Source organism: Diachasmimorpha longicaudata, chromosome 3 (genome assembly GCF_034640455.1).
Source record: "Diachasmimorpha longicaudata isolate KC_UGA_2023 chromosome 3, iyDiaLong2, whole genome shotgun sequence".
Lineage (NCBI taxonomy): Eukaryota > Metazoa > Arthropoda > Insecta > Hymenoptera > Braconidae > Diachasmimorpha > Diachasmimorpha longicaudata.
Genome location: NC_087227.1, coordinates 9846266 through 9865128, shown reverse-complemented (window position 1 = coordinate 9865128; position 18863 = coordinate 9846266). Strand labels below are relative to the sequence as shown.

The 18863-nt window shown below is 36.4% G+C and overlaps 1 protein-coding gene and 1 long non-coding RNA gene across 6 annotated transcripts; one reads left to right on the top strand and one right to left on the bottom strand.

The window, feature by feature from the left end:
• The first annotated feature begins 188 nt into the window (after positions 1-188).
• LOC135160535 (EEIG family member 2) lies at positions 189-18089 on the top strand. Of its 5 annotated transcripts, none has more exons than XM_064117176.1 (10): positions 189-538; positions 3586-4236; positions 9454-9574; positions 10125-10315; positions 11047-11141; positions 11984-12203; positions 12892-13476; positions 13968-14087; positions 14836-15041; positions 15118-18089. In XM_064117176.1, exons 2-10 carry the CDS (start codon positions 4091-4093, stop codon positions 15237-15239), a joined length of 1806 nt encoding a protein of 601 aa, XP_063973246.1. In that variant the 5' UTR covers positions 189-538; positions 3586-4090; the 3' UTR covers positions 15240-18089. The 5 variants fall into 5 exon arrangements, with proteins under 5 accessions (XP_063973246.1, XP_063973245.1, XP_063973247.1 ...); XM_064117175.1 differs by having other exon boundaries at positions 191-538; positions 11047-11252; XM_064117177.1 differs by lacking the exon at positions 13968-14087 and having other exon boundaries at positions 193-538; positions 11047-11252.
• LOC135160556 (uncharacterized) lies at positions 14085-18812 on the bottom strand. The gene is made up of 3 exons (XR_010298585.1): positions 18676-18812; positions 14201-18611; positions 14085-14099 (listed from the first exon to the last, which is right to left on the bottom strand). It is a non-coding gene; the product is annotated as an uncharacterized LOC135160556 (long non-coding RNA).
• Between the last annotated feature and the right edge of the window lie 51 nt (positions 18813-18863).

The following is an 18863-nucleotide window of genomic DNA, read 5'->3' as shown; positions in this document are numbered from 1 at the left end:
AAGAACCACTAATATTCACCTCTTGAATTAATCCAAATTCTCGCAATCGACTTGCTCAGAAAAATGAGTAATCAGTCGCTCGAAATCTGACACGCCAAGGTTACGAAGTGCTTTGGAGAGTCGTCGATGTGTGACGCCACAATCGCAAGATTTCCAAAATCCCCATTGAAATCGTCTCGACGTGTTGAATTTAATCCAAGCTCGAGGCTCTCGTGTCAGTCTGCAGATGACTGCTCCTCGGATTAGCATTAGCGTGTCAGTACATCCAACGGAAATCCAGTAAAAAAGAACGATTAGATAAAAAACAGTTAGTAAAACGTCGATTTCATTTTTTCCTGGGTTTCATAAAGGCTCTGCGTGAGGTATGTGCGAGTGTGTGAGTGGTAAATAACGATAGAAGTTTGGAAAAGGGCTGCAGTAAATAACGAAAGCCAATTGTGTGTCGATGGGGTTAAAAGTGGCCAATTATCGACGATGAAAGTGTACGAGTTTGGCTAAAAAGGATGTGTGTTCAATGAAAAAGCTAATTTTACGACAGGTGAGTGATAATCGTCAAATTCCGAGGTCTTTACGATTTGTACCGCAGGCTCTGTATCGTCATTAGAGTCGTTGATCATTCGATTTCTCCTCCGAAAGCTGTATTCCCATCAGAAGTGCTGAGTACATGTCTCATTTGGGGAGTGGAAGAGGTTATTTTCTGTTATGTATCACATTGAATTCATTTCCTGCTTGACTTGACCTCTTCAACAGCTGTTTTTGTCCCTTTTTTTGGCTGCGATGGTATTGTCAGTCGAGGTAATCGCGATTTATCTTCAGAAACGGTGTCTTGGGGGCTTTATGGCATTGGGTTAGTGGAGAAGCCAGAGCAGTCCATTGAATTTCCTGGAGCTTTTCATTGATATTTCAGAGTCTGAGATCTTTCGAGGATTTTTCATCTCTCAGTAACAGAGTGAGAGCACTGAATCACTCCACAAATAATTTTTATATTTCTTCATTAACATTAAAGATTAAAGAGGAACGTGAAAACAGCCAATTTGTTGAGGAATGAGTGACAATGGTATCATTTGGATGTCTCGTTGATTGAACACGAGATTATTCCATATCTCTGAAAGTGACATTTCCATAATAATTGCCCAATAAATGCCGCATTTCGGGACTGAAATAAGTCATTTGGTGTCATGTGTAAATATTGAATTGATCTACTGTTCCACTTGGTATCTTCAACAGCTGTTTTTTTGACTGTGATGATTGTGCTTGTGTTATAGATTTTTTTTCCATTGGATCACTGCGGAACTGAGAGCATTTCATTAATTTTCGGGAGCTCTAATTGACGTTTCAGAGCCTCAAATTTTGTTTGAGGATTTCTGATTGTTCACTAATGGAGTGAAGCTCCAAATCGTTCTCCTGATTTATTCATGGCTCTGAGTTAACGTTGAAAGTTCATATTGAAGATGAAAGTTGAAATGTCATGGAATTTTGTGATGAAAGAGTGATAATTATATCATTCTGGGGTTTTAATAATTGACTTCGAGAATTCTGCATAGTCAGCACGATCGAAGAATCTTTGATTTTCCGTCCCAAAGCTACATTCACATCAAAATTGTCCAGTAAGTGCCTCTTTCACGGGGTAGAAAAAGTTATTTCGTTTTATGTATTACATTAAGTTGATTTTCTGCTTCACTTGATTTCTTTAACAGTTGTTTTTGCTACTTTTTCAAGCCGTGATAGTATTGTCAGCGGAGATAATCTCAATTTATCCCCGGAAATGGTGTCTTGGGGGTTTTATGGCATTGGGTTAGTGGAAAAACGAGGAGCCCATTGAAATTTCAGGCGCTTTTGATTAATACTTTAGAAACCTAGGTTTTTCCCGATTTTTCATTGAATCGTGAACTGGGAGCTTGGAAGTCCTGCTCCAATAATTTCTCTAAAATAAATCCCAGGAATTCATTTATTTCGTAATGAAAAAATATATTCATGTTATTCTACAATTCCTTTGACGTTTTAATCTGATGGAATTCCTATAAATCTGTTTTTTTTTTCTTCGATAGTTTCGACACATCGAGCTTTCCGGGTAATAATCAACGGGATATCAGCTCTAGTATCCATATGTCTTTGATAAGTCGTTCTGACAGTCGTTCTGACCTGTCATTCCTCCACATGATTCTCGATATCACCCCGTCACTGTTAATAATACATAGTTTTACAATTGCGTGATGATCCACAGCCCTGGTCTGGACACTGAATAAATTCTATATCATTCGGGGACGAAACAATTAAAACGTGAAGAGATTCCGTCCTCTTTTACCCGACATCTGGTATGAAAATTTCCCCGGGGATTTTTTTAGAAATAATATGAAGCCCATGAGCAGTAGAGGAAACAATGGCGCAATATTCATTAATCTATTCATTTCAACAATTTCATCTTGAAGAATAAATTATGGGAACTGTTTCCAACTTCTCTGGGAACTGGAACTATCTCCGAACCTAATGGAGATAGAAAAATTTTATGCCGGACCCTTTTTGTGGAGCGTATTGAGATGTGCAAAAAAAGTTATGACAAAAGTGTTGCTCTCTGCCTTGGATTTTCAGATTTTGTACGGTTGTGTCCCCTCGTCTAACTTTACGAATAAATTTTTCTTCAATTATCATCAACTCGTTCAATTTATAACCCATGGAATTCATCGATTGACCATTCAGTTCCACTGGAGCTCCGATACTCGCAGGTCTGAAAGAAAGTTTGTCGCATGTGTATAAATAACTTGTTGGATGAAAAATAAAAGAGACACTGTGTCAGCTCCTTCACGCATGCGACTATTGTGTAACAGGAGGTGGAAAAAATGTTTCATCTCGACTGACGCTCTTGTTCCTGTGAACTTTTACAAATTCATTGATTCGTCTTTCGTGTTATTTTCATGCTTTACATCATGAATGAATTGAGAGAGTCCCTGGATTATTTACGAGACTCTGATCAACTGAAAAATGTCTCATGAGTCGCCAGTTGCTAAAAATTGAGTAAAAATATTCTTCAGAAGTACCATCTACTGCAAAAATTATTTAATTATTTTCTCCTGAGAGGTAAATAACTGTTCAAGGTTTTGTGACGTCTTCGTTTGGGAAAATTAGAGAATGTAGCATGAAAATCGATAATATTTACGATCCATTCCGACTGAAAAAGGTTCTTCAACCGTAAATTATCTGAAATGTGACCTTTTGACGTAACTATTGCATGTCCTTGTGACGCAGGAGCCTTGTGACTCACGATAATGCAGATAAGATTCACGTGAATTCACATACACCGAATAATATCTGTGATAAAAAATCTATCATTTCGTCCCGGGAAAAACGTTTCAGAATAACGTTTTTTTAGAGTGATCACTTCAAAGTCACCACGTTATCAGCATCATGTTTTCTTTGCGATAACTCGACGATAAGAATCAGTAATTTTATTCTGATAATTGGATAGTGATCTTGGAGATATTTCAGTTCATATTTTGCAATTGAGTTCAGCTGGATAATTGTTGAATACAAATGCTATCCTTCCTGTATAATATAAAATGTTAATAATCTCGTGTTTTATATCTGCAGGTTGTTAAAATGACAAAAAAACGAGGAAGAAGAGCAGCGGTCGCCTTCCTGGCGAGCGGCACAATCAACTGACAAATACCAGTTCCCCTAAACACACAAAAAATAATCCCAAAAAACCAAATAACGATGTCAGAAATCACGAGTATATCGGATCACTAATAGCCATTACAGAAAACTCGTGTGAAAATTACTCATCAGAAATCAGCAGAGTTCATCTTCCATCATCAGCAAATTAGCATTTAATTGACGTTCACCGAGAGCCAGGGGAGAAAAACAAAATTCAACTCGTGAAGATGCCGGAGAAGTGTCTTCCCAACGATCAAAAGAAAACAATAAAATGAAGGTGATAATGAAGTGGAGGTGATTCTCGACTTATATCCACTCGAGGGGTGGAAATTAATTCTAACAAAAGTGCTGTTGAATAAATACTGAACTCGATTTTATTTTCAACGTTTAAAAATATTGATTGAAGGCCGATAAAGTGAAGTGTCCTGGTAACGTTGAAATGGCATTCATGATGAAAAAGAAAAAGTACAAATTTTCGGTTGAGGTTGGCCTTGAGGAGCTCACCGCAGTGCCTTTCGTAAGTGCTGTGCTGTTTGCTAAATTACGTCTGCTGGACGGCGGCTCATTCGTTGATCACTCCACTAGGTGAGATATTCAATTTTTGATGCTGAAAATAATTTATTAATTGTTAGCTCGAGTTGAGGGTGCCCAGGCCGGTGGAGTAGAGATGTGAAATCTCGTTATTTTTATGCCTCGAAAGCACTCGTTATAATGCGAGATAGTATTCGACCCTCAGTGCTCGTTAGGTTTTTTAATCGACGATTGACGTAAATAAATAAGGGCCAAACAACGAGGTGAATCAAACAGAGTGAAGTGACAGCATTAAAGTTATTTTTTCTCGGTCACTCTTTTTCTAATAGAACGAAGAATTAGCTAGAAACGATTATTGTGATTTATTCACGGCGATAAGACGTTGAATTCAGGAAAAAATTCTATTGTGGCGATGACGTATTTTGCCAAGAAGGAAATTGGTTCACTCGATAAATCGACAATTTTGAATGCCTTTGTAACGGTAACGGGAGAGGGAGGAAACCTCGTGGGAATTTTGAATAGACAAGGAAATTTCCTGCTAAAAATAATTCTTGATTTTTTTCCTCAATTGTCTTTTCATTTCTTGAACATTGAATTCCGAAAAAAAAAAATCAGAAAGACTTTTAGTCATGAAAATTCTTCACGAAAAATGAGGCTGTATTTTTTTCTGGATAAATTTTATCTTCAGGGGAATTATATCTTTTGGAATATGGGGAAAAACGTATTAGTTAATTCAACCGGATCTTCCTCCCCTCCTGAATTGATCTCATATATCATTAAGAGTCGGCATTAAACTTGAAATATTCACCTCGACCTCGAATTGAGATTTATGAGACCACCGGAAGTGTTGATTTTTATCAGACTGAACTGACAGTGATAAAAAATACGTGAAATTAGCAATTTGATATGCAGGGACCCATGTGATAATGGACAATGTCCTGTCGAGCAAGTCCCTCAACAATGCTCGTCCCATATATGCGTGTTTAGATGATGAGGAAAAGTATTATTACAGAACAGATAAAACTAGAGCGAGAGATAAGTCAAGGGAAAATTATCCTGAAAATTGAGGGAAATTTTGTTCTACGGTTCGATCCGTAGACATTTTTTTAGGAAAATGGTAAACTGAGATAAATAAACTGAGGTAAAAATTATTTCGTTCGAGTGACCTCAGAAATTTGATCGAGTTTGGGAGAATTTGGTCGGAAAGTTCTCCTTGTTCTGGTTTACCACACTACTCAAATGAATCATGTGGGGGAAAATGATATTATTGTATTCAACACCAGGAAAATTTCCCATGTGAGCTTTCTAGGTTTTCCCCTAATTCCTGGAGAATAATCCTCACATCTTCCTTCTTTCAGTTTTATTTCTGAGGATTAGGTTTTGAAATGATAGCTTGTTCGCAATCACTAAAAGGTATTATGTCAAACGATTGAGTTAGCATGCAGGTTTCTCCCCTAATGTGTAAATTGCTCGAGGTATACCACCCATGCTAGGGTTATTGATCTACTTCTAGGGTGAAAAGGAGCGCGAGTGCTTCCTTTATTCTATGCACAGGGTGTGGAGGAAGATTGATAAACCGTCACAAATCACCGTTGCCCACTCGGTAAAATAAATAGCATTCTGTCAAGTTTATGAAGGTGAAGCTAGCAGAAAATTCGCTTACGAAGCTTTTGGTTTAGGGAAATCTGGGGATGTTTCGAATTGACTTTCAATAAGTTAATACATTTAATATGGAGCCTGGAACGGAGACCTGCAAATTTTAAATAGTAAAATCACTGAAAAATACCCAGGAATTCAGACAACTCCAGTCATTCAGACCTTCGAAATGAGAAATAAAAGGACAACCCTCGACCTTTTTTTCGAATCGATCGATCTCGCGGAAAGATAACAGCACCACAAGCCCTCCCCTTGTTATTTCTCCCTTTATCAACTTTCTTCCTCTCTATTTTTATTCATATCGTCAGTAGTCGATGCACGACACTTTGGCTATGGCTCTGGTGTACAAATCCTTCGAGGTGCGCGGTATGAAGTTAAGGAAATGTAGAGGTGGAGGATAAAAGGTAAACTCAGTGGTGGAGCGCTGATGGTTAACAGAGCAGAACAGAATGAGTCAATTTTCCATGTCTTGTTTAATATTTAATCGTCTTGATAATGAGGGACATTGATGGAAAATCTAGGGGAAGTCCGATGTCAACTTGAATAGTTGTAATTCACAGTTGATATGAATATGTCATTTATTATTTACATAATAAATTGATAGTCAACAAAGGAGATTGAAAAAATACCTGTTAAATACTCATTCTTTTTAATGAATCATTATAGCTGAAAGGGTAAAAAATATATAAAAAAATCTCTCAACAACGAAAATGAAGAAGCAATTTTTCACGCCACGTTTAATGTGTATTTTTTATTGATATCGTTAACTTCCTGACCCTAAGGAAGTTGTTTAATATTTAATGATGTTGTTAATGATAGGTTTTGTGGAAAATCTAGGAGGACTCACTGAGCTATGAAATAATGATGGCACTTTGATTTATAACTTTTTTTCCTATTTTTGTTGTTGAATATTGGGATTTTACAGCCAATTATTGTAGCATATAATTTCTTAAGCCATTTTTATAAAAAAATCGTGAAGAAAAAAAAATCTTGACTCAACTTTCCCAACAAAGTACGCCAAATCTTCCACAACGTATTTCATCAATCATTGGAAATTCATGTGCAAATTCGTAAGACGAGCTGACCCAACTCCACGTCAACTTTCTCATGAATATCCCCAAACCCAACTGTGATATCGAAATCCCCACGAGAGCTCCTTCCACAGTTCTCATTTTTCCCCCTAAAAAACCCTCCGAAAACTTCTCGATCCGGTGGTATTCTCAGAAGAGATTGAAATAATGTAAATTTTCAACGTAATATTCGTCGTTGCTAAGACACTCTCCGCGAAAAATTCAGTTAAGTAATTCCCCAAGCATCTCTGTGTTGTCATCTTCAAGCAAGATCCAAGAATATCCGCTTTACGTCGGCTTCTCGGCCATCTGTTTCTATTTTTTTCTCCAATTTTTTTTTCTCTCGTATCGTGCGATGACGTGCCAATAGCCCACTGATGATGGCGTCATACAAACCCGATTCCAACGCATCGTCACGTGTTCACTTCGTCTAATAGCCATGATAGTGAACAATGTGACAAACAAATTAGCATTTTCAGTATTTTTTTTCCTCCATTTTGGTCACGAATAATCGACACAAATAATTTTTCCAAATGGAACTGATGATAAAACGTCAGAAACCATTAATTGGATTCCAAAGTATTTTCTATAATCAATCAGTTCATTAACAAAAAATAATTTCTTTATATTTCAGATTTCGAGACATTCTAGAATGAAGATAATAAAAAAGTTTTTCCATTAAAAGATAACCTTGAAGTCGTCGAAATACTCATTATAAATTTCAGAGTTGAAAAAATTTATATAAGAAATCGTCTGAGCATTGGAAAAATTCCAATTTCCGTAGTTCTTGGAAATGATTATTTTTTCGTTTCGATTAATTCGTGGTCATTCGATAAGTTTATATTTTCATGACTCTAAAATGCCAAACCAGTTGTTTCGAGAATAACAACTTTTTTTTTAATCCAATGCTGAGATTATAATGGCCAATCGTCGATGTGCGCACGTGTGGGATCACAAATGATGTGTTTAAATGACAAGAATTGGTCTTAGATCATCATCGGCGAGGGCATTTCGTAATAGGATATATGGATATTCGTTGGAGGACTTGGCTCATTAGAGCAGCCATTTAAAAACGTGACTGGATGTCAATGGTATTATGATAAGTATATACATGTTGTAGACATTGCATTACAGAGCAATAGTACACAGCTGGCACATGACTATAATGATCGTACCAACGATACACTGTCAATGTACATATAACAGTGACAATGAAATTTTCTCTCGTCAATGTGTACTCCACAGGAGTCACATTGAAAATTATTTCACCTCGTACGAAAGCTTTGTTATCCCTCCAATTATAACTTTCAATTTCTTGTGTTAGCATAACCAATTATTTATTTATTTACTGAACGGGAATCTCACAGCCGAAGGCAATAATTCAATTCACTATTGACGGAAGTAGATCCAATAGAATCGGTAGAGTCAAATAATCAATAATAAATTTCATCCAGAAATCATGAGATCCGAGACAGCTGTGATGAGGACGCAATACCAGATGATAATAGTTGATTCGTAGTTCGTAAAAAAATTTTCTTTCACGACATAACGAACAAAAAATTTGTTTCACCCGGACAATTATTTTTTGTTTCCAATATCGTTGGTAAAATGTGTTTAAAAAATTTTTCATTTGCTATCTCATTCCTTTACTGATGAGTAACTTCAGGAAAATATTTCAGGAACGTCCTTATACCTGAGAAAATTTCCTGAAAAAGATGTACTCATATACTCACATCACTCAGTCTCAAGATTATTCTATTTTTAATAGGAATGTCATACTTGACCTATTACATGTTCCGATCTTATTTATTTTATAATTATGTTCATATCAAAGACTTGAAAAAAATTATGAAATCTTCCTCAGAGACATTTTTTCCTGCCACAGACCAATTCCCTGCCATTTAGTTACAGAAAAATCTCCAGTAACGCATTTCAGGTAAAAAATTTCTTTTTCCATAAAAAAATGTTGTAATTTTTTTGAGTTCATTAAGTATTATTTTACAGTCAGCAGAATGGCTGTATTTTCCTCATTAGGTTTTAACGCTTCGTTAGTGATTTGCCGCTGTGCGTTCCTCATCGGGTCAAATTAATGCAGATGAGACACATTAGTACGGAATTGTAACAGGTCTCTAATTACGTGTTTGCTTGTCGATAATGAAAGGTGTCTCAGTGTTTACAGTATTACAATACCTCAACCATTTGCTCGTGTCATTGTACATTGTACCAGTTCCGCACTGAAGAGGTAAAATGAGACGGGAGATGAATACCCGATGAATATCTGTAGATCTGAAGGAGATACAACTATCCTGATGACTTTGCCTCAGACCAACACAAAAGATTCTCAGTGAAGTTGCATCTCCCTCCATTTCTGGAATATTTAGTACCTATTTATCTGGAATAAATTGACTTATTCTATTTATCTAATTTATTCCTTTATTATTCAAGTCATGTAATTGATCTCGGTTGTATGACTGGAATTTCCTGGAATAATTTGACAAATCGTCCAGTTATAAAAGTCATATTTAATTTTTTTGAATTTTTTCAGGGAGGAAGTAGTGGAACACACGGTGAGATGGAATGCTAAATTTGAATTCCTCTGTAAAATGAGTGCGAACGCGTCCACTGGGATTCTCGATCCCTGTATTCTCAGGATATCTGTGAGAAAGGTATGAGCTATTACTTATATTTCTGGTACTTTAGTAATTAACAAATTGTCTTGACCTTCCCTATTCTCTATTCGTGTCATCCGAAGGACTCTCTCTTCTTATTCTTCTAAAAATAAAAACGAGATGAAATTGAATGAAACTCCAATGAGATGCAGATGAAATACTAATGCATGAAGTTCCACGTGCACTTGGATGAAAAGAAATGTGAGGAAGGCAAATGAAAAATGGGGAGAAACTATTTTCCGCAGTTTCTTCGCAACTCTCATCCATCCGTAGCATACGCTAAGAATGAAATAAAAATGAGTCTTCCAGTGTAGACGTCGATATTTGCTTGTTCTTAAAATTTCCGTTCATTCGTATATCTCATCGGGTTTGTACGATTTAGTGCCCCATCACCTAAGGGAAAACCTCACCCCGAGAGAAAACCTTTGACCCATTCAACAATGAAATCGAGACGTCAGAAAAATTGGTGCACTGACCGGGTTGAACTCACGATTCTCGAGTGGCTGATCGTTAGATTAATTTTTCTATCAATTTTATCAATTTCCAGGAACTGAAGGGAGGCAGGTCCTTCCAGAAACTCGGCTTCACCGATCTTAATCTCGCGGAATTCGCTGGTGCGGGCCTGTGCCACAGACGGTGCCTCCTTGAGGGTTACGACGCCAGACATAGACAAGATAATTCCATGCTCAGAGTAGCAATAAAGATGAATATGTTATCCGGTGACATACTTTTTAAAGTGTAAGTTTGTGAAGTTTCTCCGCAATTTGTGTTGCAGTTGAAAATCACTCGTTAAGTTCTATTTTTCTTGGGGGGTGTAATTATTACAACAGTGAAGCCGTAAAAGTAGATGAGTCAACTCAACTGTAGGCTGAGTATTTCATAAATCTTGGGGGACTTTCTCGAGGATCTCTTCTTATTTTAGTTGTACTTTTATTTCGATTATATGAAGCTCGGAAACCTATTCTTTGAAATAATTTGATATTGCATGCAAGTAGTTAAAAAATGGGGAAAACATCTGGAAAACTGGAAATATCCAGTTTGGGTAATAAAAAAAACTCGTAATATTTATTATTCAGAGGATAATAATAATAATTTATGACGGATGAAAAGTAAACGAAACTTTAATAAACAGAAAATTATTCTGGAATGAGGACTTCATAAATCTCAGAAACTTCAAAGATCTCCTGCTATTCCAGAAGTATTTTTATTGTAGATTTATTAAACCTGAAACAAAACCCCTTGAAAGTATTTAATTAAAGCAACTTATGTTCCGAACTATTGTGATCTTTTGACTCTTCTTTCACTCAGTTTGATTCCACTTTATGTAATAAAAATAAATGGGTAATTTTTTTTTCTCAACTCGATGTCATAAATTCAGTAGCGGGTAATGCAATTCAAGGGATAGGAATAATAATTTATGATCCACGAAGGGGAAATGAAGCTTGAATAAAATGAGAATTATTTTCCAGACCCTCACCGTCGCTGAAGCAGACTCAATTGGCAGTGCCTGGTGTCCCAGGTGGTCCCACATCGACGACAGACGAAGTCATCGGTCCAGATAGAGGTACGAATCGTGAGGATTACGTCTCTAGTGGTTCGCTAGCTGGCTCAATAGCCAGTGCAAGTAGTGGATTCGGTAGTCTTCCAAAGAAAAGACCAGCGTTGTTCTCTTCAGGTTTGTGTGCATCACTTGAATAGGAGATGAAATCCTTGTATTCTGATGAGACGTATATAGGAGAGAACATAACACGTCAATAATAACCGGCGGGAATTTATCTCTCACAAAAAATTTAGCCGATGCCCCTAAATCCAGTCACCTGACATTTAAACATTTGTTTCCGTGTGTTTGCTCATAAATGAACAATGTTTAGCAAAAAATCCATAAAATCTTTTTTGTAGCTGAATATTTTTCCGTCATAAAATAACTTATGACTTTTTCCGCTAAAACTACTTTTGAACGTGGCAATTAAGCAATTAAGACAGCTTGTTGCAAATTACGCTTGTCAATAATAAAAAACTAATCATTCAACACTTGAAAAATCACTCTGAGGTGGTGGTGCGTTAACTTTCATTTTAAAAAATGCTCCTCATTTCAGAATTTCTTAAATACACTGGAATGCTCCAACCGAAATGAGCCCAAAGAAAATTGCCCAACATAAAAAAAATTGTTCTATTGCATTTGTCTCATGATTGAGCGATTTTCGCAGAAAATGTCGTAAAATCTCTTCTGCAATTGAATAAATTTCCGTTGTAAAATATATGAGTTTTTCTCCGAGAACCACTTTTAAACGAGATAATTAAACAATTAAGCAGATTTGAAGAACTCAGTCTGAGTTTAACAGTCTCAAAATCGTTTTGAAATTGCTTAGAGTTATCTGTCATTAAAATAAATGTTTCTCATTTCAGAATTATTAAGTGGAACGGAATCCTTCGATCCAATGACCCTAAATGAAATAGCCCCTCCAACGGTACCAGTGGAGACCCTGACGGAGGCCCACACCGAGTCTGGTCACTCGAGAAACAGTAGCAACACGAGTCAATTGAGCAAGGGCTCGGGCTACGGTTCCCTAAACTCCCACAGCCAACACAGTAGGCAAAGCAGCAGTGGAGATAGCGGTCACATCAGGTAACTCAACTAATTTTTAAAAAATCAATCAATCAATCTATTAATATAAATTAAAACTAATTAATTCATATTAATAAAATTCAGACTATCATGATCATTGACTAATCCCACAGAATAATCCCCCCCAAAAAATACGCTTCGTACAAAATAATAACCCGAACTATTAGCATTTCTTGAAAATTTATTTCAGTAATTTTTGTTTTATTTTACATTTTTGTGTACGTAGAACTATGGGTGAACAGTTTATTTAAATTTGTTTGAATGTTCTGTTCGTAATAACGTAAATATATTCATTTATCTCATTATTTTATTTAGATTTGTTTCTATATTATTTACACCTGAGCTGGGAACTATTGGATTTACCGTTGAAAAATATTTAAATTAGTTAATCTGAGCTTTTTGCTATTGGCATATGTCAATACTATTTAAATAAATCGAGACCACAAATTAATACAGTCTATACATCTCAATTTTGTTTTCAATGAAAATAGAAAGCGAAATATTCATTTCACCTTGTATCTCTTTCTGGTAAATTATTTCAACCACAATTTAATCCCTCGGAGTGAATAAATGAACCGTGGGTGAACTATCTCTAATTATATTTTAATGCATAATAATCGTATTTCTCCCAGCTCAGGTTTTTGCATGAAATAAAAAAGAAATCGAATTTGTGTTGTGATCTTTATAGGTCACCCTCCTGGCCGGTATGGGCTCCACGCCTCCCTACATTATCCCAAAATCAATGTTACACAGGAAATGAGTCTGGAAATGACAGTACCTATTTAACACCTCCAAATTATCCAATAACCCAAGAAACAAATCGTTTCTGGTCACCAGGCACACCTCGTACCCCAGTGTCTTCTCGACGTGACCCATCCATTGAAAATTCCCACAGCACTCCGAAGCCATCCAATGACGATATTACAAATGGTGCATTGAATAACAATATCACTGACACGTCAGTTGGCCAATTCAAAGTGCCGGGAATTCAGGATGTATTGCGATACTCGAGAAGACACTTGGAGCATTGTATCAAGGACAATCACATGATAAGTAGTAAGAGCAATGATAAGCCAGTGGTTAAGCCACATATTGGTCAGGCTAGGTGGAGAAATATGTCGAAAACTTGTGATTGCATTGAGAAGGGAAAAACAAGCCCTGTTTTGAGACTGGTTGATCAGACACGTGCTGTCTCCTCACCTGATCCTCTACACAGGCCCGACACCCCTCGATCCTCCTCGCTTCAATCCACAACGGCAGCTCAGAGCCTCAGGTAGGTCACACCGATGGAACTTTTTTTTTTCGTTCATTCACTTTTTTTTTCGCTGATTTCGCTTAGCGACTTTTTGACACGTTCACTCAAGCTTTTTCCATTTCACTCTGGTGTGCTTCTGATCCTGCCGTCCTATCCAGTTTCCCCATTCAGGGGGGGGGGGGCACTTGTGCGTGAGGGAGGCGAAGTTGGGGGATCAAGGGGTGGAGGGAACGGGCTCGGAGAACAGAATCGAACTGATGGATTATTTCGATGAGTTTTCGATGAGTTTAAAAATTTAATGTGAACGGTTTTCGGTTGTCTAATTATCTGTTTTTGGATAATTTGTGAAGTCAAAGTAAAAATACAATTTTTAAGCTGAAAAAATTTCCTACAATTCTGTTCATTCCAAGCACTTCCCTCGGAAGTTCAAGCGCTCCTAGGCTAGTATTCGTCGAGCAATAGATCGAATAGTCTCTTTGGAATGGCTTTTTTTTAATATGGCATTGCAGGGGTATCGGCGGGGGTCACCGTAAATTATTGGACGGTACAAGTGTCAAGTTGGCAACTGTTACAACGAGCCCAGACTCCGAGGAGTCAGCAACGCTGGCTGTTATGGAGCTAACAACGTCGTCAGTACCACACTGTAACAATATTATCCCACCGTCAGTTCATGCTCATGTTTATCTGTATGGTTTTTGTTAATGCTCGGTTGGTTGCCCCATGGTTTTCTCATTTCTCCTACCTTTCGATCCATTACTTTTGTGCGTTCGTGTTATTTTTATGAGGGATACTCCAGTGGAAATGGTTTCTCTCCATTTTTTCATTTGCCTTCATCACATTTTTTTTCTATCCTCCCGCATGTGGAACTTCATGCATTAGTAGTACACCTGCATCTCATTAGAAGTTAATTATTTTTTACCTCGTTCTTGATTTAGAAGGATAACAATATAGAGTGTCTCTTTGTACATGAAAAATAGGGGACGTTAAGAAAATTAATTAGATTATGTGTGGGACATGAATCTATTCTGCTCGATGATCAAGTGCCAGAAATATTATTTATCCTACTTTAACAATCAACCACCATCTAGAGATATTCAGAAAAAAACTCTAGAGTTAAATGGATTCATTTTATTGTTAAAAACGTATAGCTTCCCTGATTTTAATGATTAATAAAATTTTTCATGCATGAATGAGTCACAAACTCGTCGAAAACTATTATAGAATTAGCAAAGACCTCTCATTTCATAAACACGAGAATAACGACCTAAAAATTCCAGTTTTTTGTGGTTGTTATCGAGCATAGGATAGCTAATACTCTAATCCACAGTTGATTACAAAAGCTGGGCCTCACGAGAAGTATTTTCATTTCTACATTAGGAATCCGTCAGGTGGTTCTGGTCTGAGTGAAACAGGCTCCCTGGATCGGGCAAAGGCTGCACTGGAGAGACGAAAAAAGGCTGAGGATTCTGGTAATAATGCTGTGCAGTGTCGAGTTGAAGTCACACGTCCTAATCCAGATTCACTCATCGACGAGTTGTTGAAGGCAACGAATCTCGAACAGTCTGATTTGGAGAGCGCTGAGAGTAAGTGTACATTCAGTTGTTTTTTAACATTTTTTTTCCAGACATTTCAATTAATGATTAATTATGTTTTTTCCAGCATCTGGATTACAACTATTTATCGCAAAAGACGGCACAACAGCATTAGGTAGTCACGAAGTGAAGAGCCAGATGCCCGCTGGTGTATTTAAACAAGTGGTTATGGAAGAAAATAACAGGTAACACGAAATAACATCGTCACGTCGACAGTATTCGCGACAATCGACATCAACGACGTTTGCACTTGCCTTAGTACCAGAACTTGTGTACGAGGCCTATGAGCCACGGTAGTAAAACCAAACGGAATTTACGTACAAATATGATGATGAAGTATAGTAAAATATCGATTAAAACGCGTGTGAAAAAATTCAATTGACAAATCCTGCGAATTGGCTGGAAAATTCTATCGAATAGCTCTTGATTTTTAGTCGATTTTATTGCAAAAATCGATATTCTGTAGAAAATATGAACTTAACTAATTCCTATAGATAAAACTCCATAAAAAATAAAACTCTGCCGTTTTTTATACAAAATAACTCCTGTTAAATAATTTCTACGAAATGAGCGGCAAAATTCTTTAATAAAATCGGCCAAAAACTAGAAGTTCATTATGATTTTATCTCCAGTTCACTAGGATTTATTGTAATTTTGTTCACGCATGAGACGATGGTGCGCCATCACCGGAATTTTGTTTTTAATCCATAGAAAAAATAAATTAAAATATTAAAAAAAAATAGATCCTCCATTTTTGCTGGATCCACGCACACGCGAGACGAAGACTTCTCAGCTGAATTATTTTCATTAATTATAAAGTCAAACGTTCATTGCGGAGACAAGAATGGAAGTTAAATTAAAGAAAACTTAATTATTTTCATTAGTTGGTATTAATTGCATTCCCTGCATCGTATTAGTTGTAATTGAAGAGTTGAAATTCTAAATACCGAAATGCGGAATTATGGGACAAATCGTGAATAGGCGAAGCGGGAAAATATATTTTCTTCCTTTTTTTACATGAGAAGCGACTGCACAAACACGCGTTCCACTGTCGATTTGTTTAGTGAAGATTATTCATGAAGCTGATGAATTATGGAATTAAAATCGTAAATGTTAATGATTATCATTAAGAATTGCTGAGCTTGCACCAATGCCACAATTATTTTTACCGTGATTTTCCCTTATTTTTATTGTGAGTATTAAATCTTGTGCAGTATTCTCCCATAATTTCAATATTCCGTTGATAACCGGCATCGACTGATTGACAATTTTTCAAAGGTCATTTACAATTACGTTTTCCCTAGAATTCCGCCAATCTCGAATATTTTTTATTTCGAAGTTTCGAAGCTTTTGATCGATCGTTTGATCTCTCCACCTCTGAATTCAATAATTAAGGATCACAAGTTCTAGCCCAGAATCAAATTCTAGCAACACAAGCAACCGCAGGTAAAAATACATGAAATAACGTAATAAAACCCCTGAAAAACTCCAAATACGCCTCCGCTGTGAATTTAAAAAAATCTATTGTATATGTATGTACAGTTATAATACGTCTGACTGCATTGGATTGGTGCAAGCCCCCTGTATAGTATAGTCATTTGTATATACTAGCCTAGTAATTGTTATGTAGCTAAATGGCCGATCATACATACTGTTCTCTTTCCATAATCAAAAAGGAATAACAAAAAAAAACAGAAAATGGCAGCAAAAAGAAATACTACAAACGGAAGTTTCCTGAAATCTAGTGAATGAAAATCCACGTTTCATACATCATAAATGCATCATGAGTCGAGGAGTGTAAATTATAATTACATGTCATAAGATTTTCTTTTTCGTACGACAAAGTTGAATTCCACATGCTTGTGTGCCAGATTAATCCTTTATTATCGTTTATCGAGGTTTTCTTCCCATTGCCATAGCTAAATTATGAGGAATTGATGCATTAATGAATTCGCTGGGGCATTTTAAATTAAGGAAGGTGGGGACATTGGAAAATTATTTTAGAGATTTTAGACAGCTTCTGTTGAGATTAGACTTGCCAAAAATGGTTCTGATAGTGAGACAAAATGGGATAAGTGAATGTCTCGTCACTGGAAATGTGTCAAAAAAATTCTGATCAAAAGCTTCTTCATTAGTCACTTGATTGACCATCATTTCCGGTATATCAGCAGCAAAGAAATATATTTTGATTTATTGACAGCAATAATCAAGTGATTTACTCTTTTCACTTATTCCATTACTTTGCGTACTACTGAATCTCTCAGCTGCATAAGAATGTTTTTTTCAATTGAAAACGGAGGACCCATGATGGAAAAGTTTATTCTAAGCTCGGTTTGAGTATTATTTTATATAAAATGACTGAACTGCTTAATGGTATTAAAGTGATAAAATTATATTTCAAATAAACAGAAAATAAAGTGCTTTCGTTCTTCAAAAAATTTAACAGAATATTTTGCCAGGCTTCAGTGCCTCAACTATTGATTCACCATGAACTAATAATTTAACAATAAAAACCTCAATTTATTCGATTGTGTAACAGCTAATGGCGTATGTAAAAGCATCAGCGAATAATAAATGTGAATGAATTTTTTTATACAAATTTGTAGGAATATAAAATTAAGGCATTTTCTTTAACTTGATTTTTCAAAAGCCATCAATTGAACCGTTTCCTCAGCTATTTTCACTCGATTGGAACATCTCAGCTATGATCATCTCGCCTGAAGAACATTAACTGGTTTTTTTTTCTTATTTATATCCGTGTGAGATAGATATTAATGTTGTGATATTTCTAATATTGTACCAGTCGCGGGGGAAAAGAATTATTACTGTATTATCAATTGTATTATATAAATTATGGAATTTTTCATTTGAAGGGCGGGACTCATATTCTTCATTCGTTCAGTCATGAACGATCCAACGAAATTGTGACAACTCCACTGAATAGATTATCATGTATATCGAAAATCCATGAAGTCTAAATTCTCTAAACAGTTGTGTTAATCAAACCAAAACAATAAAAGAAATATTTGAAGAGAAGAATTATTCCCTCATTTCATTGAACTTAATCTCATTGAATTCTTCAGGTGCTTGAGATTTTTTTTTTCAATTTACGATATTGTTTTTGAATTTTATTTTCAATAAAAATTCGTCGACAGCTGCAGGAAAAAACGGGAGGCGGAAACCTCCTCCGCTTTCTCTGCAACGCGACAGAGCTGCTGACAACTTCCCGGGAGGCTTTTCTATGACGTAATGTCCGACTATTCTCTCTTCCCTTTCCCTTCCATGAAATATTCCGAACGTCTATCAATCATCGTGGGACCACGCGACGATGCTTTCACGATGAGCCGAGATAATACTCTAGTGGATTTCTATAGAGCTATCTATCAATTTTTAGCTGACTCGATCGATGTATTCAATGGAAAATATTTTCCGAAAAAAGTCGACGCCCAGATGCCAAAGCAAACACAATTTACCTTTCGATCCTCCAAATATAATTTTGCTTACGCTATTTTTGCTTCCTGTTGTTCCAGAGCTAAGGTCAACATACATCAATCTGAACCCCTATAAACAATACAAATAATTAATCAATTCAATTAGCGTGTCGTCAAGTGTCAACATTTCTTACTTATTCATGGTCGGCCGTGATCAATGATCGCTGCTCTCGATCAGGAAAAAAATTCAAACTTTGCAGCGTGACCATTCAACATCTCGGAAGATCAAAGACATCCACTTCTAAGCATTGATTCCCACATCCAACTGGCACCCTGAGAGTGGGATTAAACTCGTACGTTCGAGCCAGGACAAGAGTTCCTC

Excerpts from the sequence above, each read along its gene's own strand:
- LOC135160535 (XM_064117175.1), top strand. The coding sequence starts at position 4,091 with ATGGCATTCATGATGAAAAAGAAAAAGTACAAATTTTCGGTTGAGGTT. Across the intron at positions 9,575-10,124 it reads TCAGGATATCTGTGAGAAAG|GAACTGAAGGGAGGCAGGTC; the intron begins GTATGAGCTATT and ends ATCAATTTCCAG. Across the intron at positions 13,477-13,967 it reads ACGGCAGCTCAGAGCCTCAG|GGGTATCGGCGGGGGTCACC; the intron begins GTAGGTCACACC and ends ATGGCATTGCAG.